The following is a 12,026-nucleotide window of genomic DNA, read 5'->3' on the forward strand; positions in this document are numbered from 1 at the left end:
GCAGAAAGTGGTAGTTTTTACCTGGTTCAAAACGATCCAATATGCGGTAACTCGATCACAATCGGAATGTATACGTACTGGACTCTCGCATGTGTGTACACACGTAAGAAAAACAGTAGTCCATATTTATAGTGGAATTTATTTGACGGAGGAACAAATCAGATCATACATTTTCGTACAGCTGCTTTTTCACAAATAATTATACGTGAAAACGGTTTTCATTTGTTTTTTCGCTTTTTTTTTTATTCTTTTTCAACAATCTTATCAAGCATGCTTCGCATTCTTTATTATTGTGAAGATCTTTCGATTCAGCTATGTTTTCGCAATGCGATATGAGCAGTTACACCGCAATTTATTAGATATTTTGTCTATTCACTTTTCGGTTGTCACTTTTTTTGTTTCGTACACATTTCTTGGTTTTTTTAAATATATTCGACAGTTATAAATATCTTTGAATATGAGTTAATAGATATATATATATATATATATATATATATATATGTATGTATATATATTCAGTAAAGGGAAATTGGTGGCTCGAAAATTACCGACGAGGCTAACCGTACATTCGGTAAACAACAATGGTAGCTCTCTTTTTTTGCTTCGTATTTCTCTTTCGTCTATTCTAAATTTATTCATCAACAATGTATAAGTAACCGGTATTCGAGAATTTCCATCGTCTACATATTATTTTACAATTTTATTATCAAGAGACTTCATCATTTTCTCTCGTGTAAAAGTATTATTTTAAACGCATGATTTTCGTGGCATTCGGAGTTTGATCTCAACAGTGGACTTGAGATTAAGAAAAAATACGAGTTGTTAGTTTATTTCATCTTCGTTTGTTGCTCGAAATAATTATAATTGAAATAATAATATTCTCTTCCCCATAACATATTTTAAACGAGAAATCGTTTTTGTTTGCAGAACATCTAACCTCTTAGGCACAGAATTTTGAATCAGAATTTATTTTTAATATGATTTTTCGAGTTCCTCTCCCTGGGAACTCTAGAAATATATTAAAAACAATACCCAATATTGAACACGTACGTATCGCTTAAAAGAATATTTCGTAGGTCTCATTGTCATCATTGGGGGCCATTGTTCGTTTAATCTTTTCCATTAAAACTTTAAACGCTTCGTCATCGTAACATTCTCCCATTACCCTATTCATTCCTTCTAATTTTGTTTCCAGTAACCCTTTGTAGGCTCTTGAAACCATAACTCAACAAATTTTCATAAATTCAACAATGAAAACAAATAGAAGGCACTCTTATAATATATATAACTCTTTCCTCCTCTCGTTTATCTATTTATTCCAGCTATTATATCGTCCACTCCTGTTTCTCTGTTTTTCTTTTTTTTATCCTTCATCTTTTTTAATATCTCACATCATAAATAAAACAACATTACTTATTCCAGTCGATGAATCAACAACGCCCTAAGTGACTAGCAACAATCTATGTGACGTTTCTTTCATTATTTTTAGAGAGAACGTGTTTTGTCTTTTCCCTGCTTTTTCTCGTACTCTCCGGCATTCTCATCTAATTTTCGACTTTGTTTATTATTTATTTGAAACAATATTTTCTCGTTTTTCGTCTACTTCTTTCACATCCATATAATTTTGTTCATTCAAAGAAAATGAAGAAAATAAATTGTGTGCGCCGCCGATAATGGATACATTTTGTTTTTCTTTCCGATACAGAAAGGTAAGGAATGATTCAACAATTTCTTTTTTTTTCAATTATATCAACAGTTTTACATCTACAATTATTGTAGTTGGTATCTCGTATTTTTTTTTTTTCCTTATAAACCTCTTATATGTATATGCATGCACAATATTTGTTTATTTTAATTATTATAATATTCTTCCCTCGTTATCTAATTTTTGTCTTTTTCGTTCCATGCAGCACGAGGCTTAATCTTGTGCTCATGATATTTATTAATGAATTAGTTATTGTTATTTGCTTGGAAGCTCACAGCCGACACTTTTTTCTCTTTTTTTTTTATAATTCATTATTATATTAATGCGTCTGCTCTTTCGTGATTATATATATGTAGGTGTATGTGTGTATATATATATATATATATATATATATATATATTTATATGCGTGTATTTTTAAATATATTCTAATTTTTATTTCTCCTTATTGCTAACATTCCCCGTATTCATTTATTCAAACTTCACTCAAACTTTTAGATCTATTTTTCTAAACCTTCTAAAACGAATCAACGACTTTGAGAATTTATAGAAGGATCGATACATACAAAAAACAATATTTTAACTTGAGACTGACTCGTTTTTACCCCGTTTATTATTGGAAATGACAGTTTTGATGCGAACGATTGAAAGGTGGCCACGTGATATTGACACACGTACTGAAAGAACGTGAAACATTGAAATAAGGCAATTGCGTAGTGACTTGAAGATAAACTTGGAATAAATGAAGCTCGGGCACCCCAATTACCGTGTCGTATAACTGATCGAATCATTATTGATGGCGAAACGAGATATCATTTGACAATCAAGATGAAACAATACGAGGAGTTAACGATAAAAAAAAAAAAAAAAACAGTTGTGGCAGTGCCTTGATCTTCCGTACAATAATGACAATTGTAAATTCACTCAGATGTTTCAAATAATCTCACAATAATCGCACATATTATCAATATCACATATAAGTCTCTCTTATCTACTGTCACTTCGAGTGTCAATTGAGTACAGTCATGAATTTCTTTAAATGCAGGTCATCATAACAATAAACTCAACTTTTAACCCGTAACTGTTTTCTTTTCTCAGAAGGATCTTAATTCTAAACATCAATTTAAATATATTATAGTTTTTTCTTCTTTCCTTTTCAATACGCTGAAAATCTACTCAAGGGTTTTTCCTAGAACTATTCAATATTAGAGCAATCCAATAATCATTCAATATATCGTTTCAAAAACTGTCTTCCGTCGTATTTTCTCCTACAGTGCCTTCCTGCATTTCTTTCTTTAGTCATTTCTTCTTTCAAAAATTCTTGTAATACACATAAATATCGTTGATATAGTTTATATTATTAACAATTTTTTGTTTTTGTTATACGATGAGATATTCGTTTCTTGTTGTTTTTGTGTCTGTTCACAATATACCTTAATTCACTATCGGTTTATACGTCGATCCGAACATCTTTTTCCTCAAAAAGTTTCACCCAAGTTATATTATTTATAATATTAAATTTTTGTCTTATCCTCGGTATTTTTATTTTTTATTTATCCTCAAAGGTCGTTCGCTCTTGTTTCACACCCAATCACACTCGGGTTTTCTAAGTTTTTCTATATCGGAATCGATGCCATCGAATCTCATATGTATTTTTTCCGGCGGTATCTAGTTTGCACAAACCATGCGTTGGCATGGTTAGAAATTAAGTATCCTTGGGTTTTGGCGTATGGACTTAATGACAGCTCCGAGTAAGACAGTTTTTTATTTTCTCTTTACTCGTAATCGTAATTGCTAATTAAACGATTTCTAGGTCCATCAATAATTGTATGTATCGTTGGGTCGAATTTCATCAACTCAGTGTGTGTGTGCTACAATTGTTTGGAGATTGGTAATTAATTGTAATTTTTCTCTACTCCGTTCGAATAAGGTTGATTTTTTGAACGTTTATACTGATATTATCTTTGCGTGAATTGCATGCGATTACGATTTCAAATACACGTTCCATCGACACAAGACCGATTCAGATCTGATAGGTTATGAAAATTTCACCGAAATTATTCAATTTCAAATAATTCGTTTTTAAGCTCCAATATTATTCACATATTCGTTTCGGCTCTATATCAGTACCAAGTCTGTGTACTATAAATATTAAAAATAAGATATTTCTTTGTTTCATATTAAAGCGTCAAGTTGTAACGATAACGTACAAACAATACGAGTAAACACGATTATTAGTTGTCACTTAAAGAATGACGAATGAACAGAAATAAGGATTTTATTTTTTTTATTTCGAAACAAATAATCGTGGTGATAATTGAAACAAAAGAGTTTCATAGTACGATGAGAAAGCTAATTTTTTTACCGCGGTTGCTGACTCTTATGTATCTGTGATGGATCGATTCGTATTTCATTTCATTCGAATTAAAGGACAATTCATCGATGTGTATTAATCTGCGGTGAATCAATTCACGATATTATTTATATAACATATTTCACTGGATTTGTTGTGTGTAATGTAAGATTAGATTTATAAGACCAAAGCCTGCATCTGATGGCACGCATCGTTAATCGGTTTAGTATTGCCGTTGATAGAGTTGTTAACACTATCGACGATTTTCACACTACGAGTTCTAGGAGTAGCTGGTGGAGTGATTGGCAACATAGTTACCATGTTCGAGCCAGCCGCGTCACCTCCACCTCCCAGACAATGCTCATCTTGCATTTTACAGACGACTCCTCCCTGCGCGATGACCTTTACTTTGACCTTGGGTCTTCGCAAATTCTCACTGGAGGCTTGTCCAGTTTGTGTACCGCATCCGGGAAGTTTCCTGCCGGGAGTAATCGCTTGCCCTACTCCCGGAAGTCGTCGATGTCTCACGAGTTGCTGCTGTTGATGAAACATTTGTTGCTGATGGTATTGGGACTGAATTTGCAGTCCCGAAGAGTAAATCTGGACCTGAGAAATGGGAGGAAAAATATTAAGAGCAGGATTTATAATTTTTAACCGTAGAGCCTGGCATCGTTACTGTTAATTTTTATAACTTTTCGTATGGCCAACGCCATTGTGAGCAATCGATTTTATGATTTTATAATTAAACTAATTGACATAATTCTTTTCTTTGTGATCACAAAACCGTAGGAAAATGGGAAAAAATGTTATATACGAAAAATCATGTTACCTCTTGACCGGGAGCCTGATTATCAGAGACGGAAACTAAGTGCTGACAGCTGGAAGGATCGGTCGTATATAAAAGAAGTTGTTGATCACCGATCGTTTGATGTTGTGACTGCGGTGGTGGAATTTGAGGTGGGCCAGGTGCCGCGAGTGAATAATATATATTATCCATCTGTGGTGGAGGTGGCAAAGAGTTGGATGCCATCGGTGGATGATGATGATGGTGAAGATGACGGGACGGCGGTATCGGAGCACTGTGAGTATAAAAGTGATTCGATGGTGGGAGTGATGAACCGAGATTCAACGGGCTGGAAGTGCTCGTCGCGCTCCCTCCACCGATTCCAGTATTACTTCCACCGTTATTTCCACTGACGCAGCCATTGCTTTGCCCTTGTTGGGACTGTTGTTGATCGTGCGAATTTGTGCTGTTGTTGGGTGTTGGGTACAACGAATATGGTGATGGACCACCTCCGGCAACTGCTGCGTAATATGGCTCGTACTGAAAACAATAAAATCAAAGATTAGTTGTCATTGCGGCTCGTATACCAACCTCAGCAATGTTTGTCAAACATCCAGCGTAATGTACAATGCAGCGCCTGCAAAATGTCAAGTATTTACTTGACGACCTCGTCAATGGGTTGACTTTCCACTCGAAGCATCCACCAAATATCTCATCCAATTATTTATTAATTTTATTGTTAATTTATCGTTTGAGCTGGGTTTAAATGATATTGCGAAATTGCGTCGTCCGGCAGTATTCTGCAAGTCCTCACTGGAGACTGAAAGCTCTACGATCGACTGCAGTCGTCGGAATATAAACAATTAGTACACAAATCAGTTATCGTGAAATTTTTTTTTCTACGCAAATTTGCAAAACTCAGCTTATACATTTTTGATGAAATCATCTTTCGAATTCAATGCATTTTCTTGCGAAAACTTTACAATTTTTTATGCTGAAATTTTCAGCGTTTCCCATTTTCTAAGGAATTTTTCACATTTCTCGTTATAAATTTGAAACTTGTCTACAGATTTTTGTTCCAAAAATTCTCAATTACGGGGGGAGCGATGTGACACGAAGTTTGTTGTACAAAAACTGATTCTGTGTGTTCAGTTTCGAAGCTACGGCGGTAGTAAATTAAAGTGTTAATTACTAAAACTCTAAACTGCGTAAATTTTTGTTGTCAAAGATTTTTTCGAATGTTCGAACATGGGTAATCTTTTGAGCATCATTGGAGGGAGACAATTATTTTTTTTATCGATGCTTTGTTAGGGGAGATTTTATTATTAGGAAATAGTGTGAACGTCACCGCGATATGCGTGGTGAAATAATGAAACGTTGATTTTGGGGACGACAGGTGAGCCTAACACTTTATAAAACGAAATCTTCTCGAACCAGAGTGCCGCACTCGTTCGAATCCGTATCAGAGCCTCGTCTACAACAAGAATGGTAAACCTTCTGCATAAAAAGTGTAATTCGTTGCAAAAGCGATGAAAAGTGTGTCCAGCTAGCTGCAGCCGTAACGAATGATTGAGAAGCTGTCAATGCCGCTTGGCAATGACGTTATTTCTGATTCCAGCCAATAGTCATAACGAAAAAAATATACTTTGAATACCGTGAAAACTCAATCGCTCAACTCATCTCTGCTTTGCAGCAGAGAACCTTTATTTAAAATATTCGTGAAACCGAAAACCTTGGTGAAGATGTTGCTGAAAAAATAGCTGCACGACTAAACCCAAACCAACATCCTCGTTCTCAGAACAGCTTGCAAAACGATCCAGCCAACGAAGAACAACAATTTTCATCATGCAAATAATGAAATCATGCGCCAGGATAGAACAAATAATTGAAAATAGCAACACGCATGAACGGTAATTAGAAGACAGCATGATTGTACCTTCAGATCTCAATACTGTATGCCATCGAGAAGCACGTAAGTAGGCATTTGTTGAGGATTGGGTAGAAGCACCGGTGGTGTTACTTCCCCCATTAGACCGTTTGTCTGCCAAAAATCCCAACCGACACATTGATACAAACATTTTTTGTACATTTCGAATCCATTCGTTGGTTTTGAATCATTAGCATGTGCAATTACATTCATTTAATCGATTCGACGAAATATATTTAAAACAGCGATCACAAAATCAAATCTCAAGTGAACATAAAGAATAAGGGAAACACTAAGAACATCGAGTCTGTGAATAAAGATAAATGATGCCATAGAATTAATAGCCTCAAAAATAAGGTATTACCAAATACTCTACATATCTTTCAAAACTATTGGCCAATACTTATTTTCGTACACATCAATCGTCTACTTTCGAAGGAACGATTTTTAAAACAAGTGCTGCGGATATGAGGGAAATAACATTTCGTAAACGTCATTTACGCCACTAAAGCTTCAATTATCGTAATCATTTTCATCCACGATTCATTCTACGACAAAATCCGACAGAGTTACAAGGAACCTGACACTGGATTCTTTCAATACCTCAATAGCCATGCCTCAATGTTGCGTACAATAATCCGAAAATATATTTAAGTAATTTATTCTGAAAATAATTGGTCCTAGCGATTGAATGAATTACTGGAGTAGATTTTCGAAAGGATTTTCGGACCCAAATTTCTGATGTTTCGAATTGGAAAAATTTTTGAAAATATTTAGTAATTTTTCAAGTTTTACCCACATTGATTTTCAGTAATTGTTGTGTTTTCTCTAGAAACAGTCAGAGAGAGAGAGAGAGAGAGAGAGGAATGAAAAATTCCCTAAAAATTTTCCCGATTTTCAAGTGCGTAAGGTCGTTTATACACTAACATCAGAATCCATGAGTTTTCGTAGCAAAAATAATCTAACGAGAGTTTTCTAATTCCGAATCATATTATGGGTCTCAAACGAATAGAGACTGCAGGATAAAACCTAACAATCTGTTTATTTTCAATGTACCACTTTTCCTCAACTTGCCCAAATTCTGTCAAATTTTTTTCTGTCAATGACGAACTCTACCAGACACATCGCTACCCGTCCTGAATCAGTCAATCAATCAACACTTGAAATTCCGTCAATTTCGTATCGTTGATTGATTCCTTGGGATTCGTCTTTGGTTGAGATGGATCTTACCAGATGTTCCTGATAGAGTTCGTTCTTGATAGAGTTGTCAGGTGTCGGGAAAATTGCTGAGTAATGAAAAAAATGCGCATTCGTAATATCCAAAATATTTTTTCCCGGGAACCTGGTAAGTTGGAATTCTCTAGTATCGTTAAAAATACGAATGTACCGATAATCTGAGATCATGAAGAAAACAAAATGTATAATACACATTCGAAAACGTTTGCAACCCTGAAGTGTTGTTTGTCAGTAAATGAAAAGGAATCAGAGTATTTGGTCAAGCGAGACGTGTATAAAAATGACGAATGTTTTTTTTGCAGCATCACAGTTATTAAGACTCAACGTTCTTAGTACCTCGAATGTGATTGATGGTTTATTCAATGCTTACTTTAGTGCGTGGTAATCACTTTTACTGCATCCCCCCTATATTTACGTTTTACATTTACTCAGTCATTAAAGCACTGATTCAAAAGCTAACAATTTAGCAATCATCACAAAATCATTGCAATAGTGGGTGGAAAAAAATGCTTACCGTTACCGGAGGATACGGAAACTGTTGTGGCATGTAGAGCGATGGTGTGGGACACGAATACATTATCGGTGACAAAGGTTGATGACCGGAAGTAGCTTGTGGACCTATATTGATAGAAATCAGTGTGTAAATAAAGAAAAAAACAAAAGAAATACCTTGAGAGCAAATAATTCATAACGTTTCAACCGAAGGAAGAGTATTTTCGTGACCCAATCTTCATTCTTCACAAAAATTTTCAATAAATAATGCATCAATTTGAATTCATACATTTTTCGATAAACGCAAATCGAAAGAAAAGAATGATTGCTAGAATTGTAATCGATCAACGATTAAATAAAGATTAACTAACCGAAAATTCCGGCGGTTTGATAAATCGTAGTTGAATCAGTCGGTGTAGCTATAGGAGTACCGGGCGCCGCAGCTCCGGTATTGTAGAATGTCAATCCCCCCTGATACGTCAGTCCCAATCCTTAATGAGCAAACGAATTTTCAATTTTTATGCGATCAGTGTTATTATAAGTGATTTGAATTTTTTTTTTATGTGCATTCAGACACGTGTTCAAAGAAATAGGGGCTGTTTTAATGGCTGCAAAGTAATAAACTGAAATGTTGCAATTTCACTCACCGTTTGTGTAATAGTAGGCATTGTTGGGTACGGTAGATGGCAAATCTGAAGCGCCGTCAAACAGTCGATTAAACGGTTGTTTTTTTATTGCTGGTGCAATATTTAGTTTTCTTTCTCTCAGGATTATACATTCGGACTGCAATTATTTGAAAATCAGACGTATGAATTACAAAATAAATTTAATCAATTCTATGAAATGTTGAGTAGTCGAGATATTAAATTTTCGGTATCCCAATGAGAAATATGAATTTTTTACCTCTTGTTGAAGTCTTCGTGCTTCCTCATCAGTTTCAAAAGTAACGAATCCATAACCTTTTGAAACCCCAGCTCTGTCGGAAATTATTTTTGTGGCTTTGACATTACCATAGGCCGAAAAGAGTTGAGTAAGTTCAGCTTCGCTTGTGCTCGCTGATATTCCACCAACAAATATACGATTCGGTACTAAGGTCCCAAACTTTGGAGCCGCCATTCCGGAGACGAATGCTGAAGTTGTACTTTATTGTCGAATAAACCACACTGCGGTTGTTTAGAATTCCAATCTATTTTCAAGCAATGAAACAAAGTTTGATATTCAATAAAGAAATGAAATTGGAATAATTAATTGATCAACAGATTTGAATATTATAAATGAAGCGTTCAACAATGTTCTATCATTATTGTTGATATATATTATTAGTATTGAACTTTATGTTTATAATTACTTGTATTATTATTCATTAAAGGAAATCTTTCAAAATAAAAAGATGAGAAATTGAAGTTAATTTTCTTTTGAATGTCAGAAATTTTGAGCTTTTATCATTTTCAAAGAATTCATTCAAACTGATTGGGTTTTTCTGTTACAAAAAATGAGAAAGTGCCACCATTTTTTAAGAACAATTTATGAAGCAAGAAATACTGGGATGTGACAGTTGTGAAATAATAGATTTGTTCTGTTCAAGGATAGACGGTATTATAGACAAACTCAATGAGTCAAGGCAAAGTTTATAATTGGTAAATAACTATCTGAAAAAAAAATGTTAATGAAATCACTAGATGATTGTCGGCACACCTTCAACAAGGAATCTTGGAGTTATTTGGCAAAGCGGAGAGAAGAGACCATGTGCTTGAGCTTACAGGTTGAGTTTCGTATACAGCGTTGCTAGGGACAAAAAACATAATCCAAGCAAACACAACACTGGACCTGGGAAATCTGAAAAAAAAAAAATAAATAAAAACAAGTGCAAGGAACTCAAATTTTTTATTGGAAAAAAAGCACCAGTCACTCCAAGCTATATACATAAAAAAAAGTTTTTTACAACAAAAGAAATGCTAGTCATAATGTTGGAGGGAATGATGAAATTTTTTAAATTGAATAAAAACATTAGCAACCACATGGTAATAGTGAAGATCATAATGACAAAAATGAAAACATTCGGAATGCATTATTTGGTTCACCAATGTCAAAAACGATTTCGTATATGTACCTATGATTGTGTCACTCCTCGAAAAATCTATCATTCAGAAACGTCTAAGATCGATCACTTCAGCACAAAATACCTAACCACTATAATGATTTGAAAAATCTAAATTCCCGAAGGTCCCGAAGTCAGAAAAAATAATTGTATATTCTTCTACTTCTTTATCCAATTTGGCAGGGACCGCCATGAGCCGCGAGGAAGCACAGAGGTGGAGAGCAGGAAGGGGCGACCTTGTGGTTCCTGGCAACTGGGACGCTAGTTTGTTAACTTCCCCTCCTCTTCCCATATCTTTTTTATGATTTTTTGTTGCGAATGGTTTGTTACGATTGTCAGATTGTATCGAAGGTGTGTCAAAAAAAATTACAAAAATTACATAAAATCGAAATGTATCGAATATTCGCTTGACAGTTTTTATTTTTTATTTTATTTACGTTTGTGAGAGCAGGCTCAATCCCACGCGCATGACTTTTGTCACTGTCCGTATATGTGATGGTCGTTATATTATGATGGAGAATTTAACAGATACGCATTCTTTTCACACATTTTTTTTTTTCATTATAAAATGACAGTCTAACAGTCCTGGATGAGGTTTCGTGTACAAAAAAGTTTTCTTGTTTGAGATTCTGAGATATCGATGTACAAAACATATAATGCAATAATGAAAAGGTGTCGTTCTGGAGGAAAACGCCTCGATATTATATCCCGAGCAAGTTATTCTAGATGTCGCAAATGATAACAAAATTCGTATTCTACAATATTTATTACTGTCGATGTCTTCTCATATGTATACAAGGAAAATAAACATTTTTCCCGAATTATGTAGATACTTATAGTGCTCATTGCCTTATAACAGCTCGAACTATGGCAGAAACTCAATTTTATATTATGTAGTAATTTTGTTTTTGCAATTTTTCAAAGTTTTTTTATAATCAACAGTTTTCTTATACATATTTTCAATGAATGTTTTTGGAATTTTTTGAACGTATACCGCGATATTTGCGGTTAGGTTCACTGCGAAAGTGACATCACAGAGGCAGACACGATGTGGTTCGACTACAAACTAAATTTTCGAGACCCACTATACATATGAGCTTGGGCGAATGCATGCAGAAAATGGACCATGTATATAGAGGTTTCGTTATTGTTTGATGTTCTGTCCTTCTTTATATTATATATTTTGCCGTTGCGGCCGTTGCTGCGGGCTGCGGGCGGCGTACAGACTATATAGCTGCTGGCTGGACCGTACCGACCGTACCAACAACCCTACCGTAAAAATATGTTATCGTCTACCTTCGTGAACTTGGCCAATTGAGTTTGGATTTTTGACTTTTTTTTAATGAAAATTTGATGGATGTTCTTATGATGACGACTATGGCTGTGTTCCGATATTGACTGTGAGTACTGCGAGTACGTGCTAGGGTTTACA

General features: G+C 34.8%; 1 protein-coding gene across 4 annotated transcripts; it reads right to left on the reverse strand.

Moving 5' to 3' along the window:
- Positions 1-119: 119 nt before the first annotated feature.
- On the reverse strand, positions 120-11,999 carry LOC122413299 (splicing factor-like protein 1). 4 transcript variants are annotated; one of them, XM_043423564.1, is made up of 9 exons: positions 11,032-11,875; positions 10,607-10,686; positions 10,192-10,332; positions 9,400-9,682; positions 9,144-9,279; positions 8,868-8,987; positions 8,519-8,622; positions 4,887-5,381; positions 120-4,663 (listed from the first exon to the last, which is right to left on the reverse strand). In XM_043423564.1, exons 4-9 carry the CDS (start codon positions 9,610-9,612, stop codon positions 4,235-4,237), a joined length of 1,497 nt encoding a protein of 498 aa, XP_043279499.1. In that variant the 5' UTR covers positions 9,613-9,682; positions 10,192-10,332; positions 10,607-10,686; positions 11,032-11,875; the 3' UTR covers positions 120-4,234. The 4 variants fall into 4 exon arrangements, with proteins under 4 accessions (XP_043279499.1, XP_043279500.1, XP_043279498.1 ...); XM_043423565.1 differs by lacking the exons at positions 10,607-10,686; positions 11,032-11,875 and adding an exon at positions 11,891-11,999; XM_043423563.1 differs by having other exon boundaries at positions 10,607-11,875.
- Positions 12,000-12,026: the final 27 nt, after the last annotated feature.

Source organism: Venturia canescens, chromosome 7 (assembly GCF_019457755.1).
Source record: "Venturia canescens isolate UGA chromosome 7, ASM1945775v1, whole genome shotgun sequence".
Lineage (NCBI taxonomy): Eukaryota > Metazoa > Arthropoda > Insecta > Hymenoptera > Ichneumonidae > Venturia > Venturia canescens.

Excerpts from the sequence above, each read along its gene's own strand:
- LOC122413299 (XM_043423565.1), bottom strand. The coding sequence starts at position 9,612 with ATGGCGGCTCCAAAGTTTGGGACCTTAGTACCGAATCGTATATTTGTT. Across the intron at positions 8,988-9,143 it reads TGCCTACTATTACACAAACG|GATTGGGACTGACGTATCAG; the intron begins GTGAGTGAAATT and ends TTGCTCATTAAG. Across the intron at positions 8,623-8,867 it reads TCAAACCGCCGGAATTTTCG|GTCCACAAGCTACTTCCGGT; the intron begins GTTAGTTAATCT and ends CTATCAATATAG.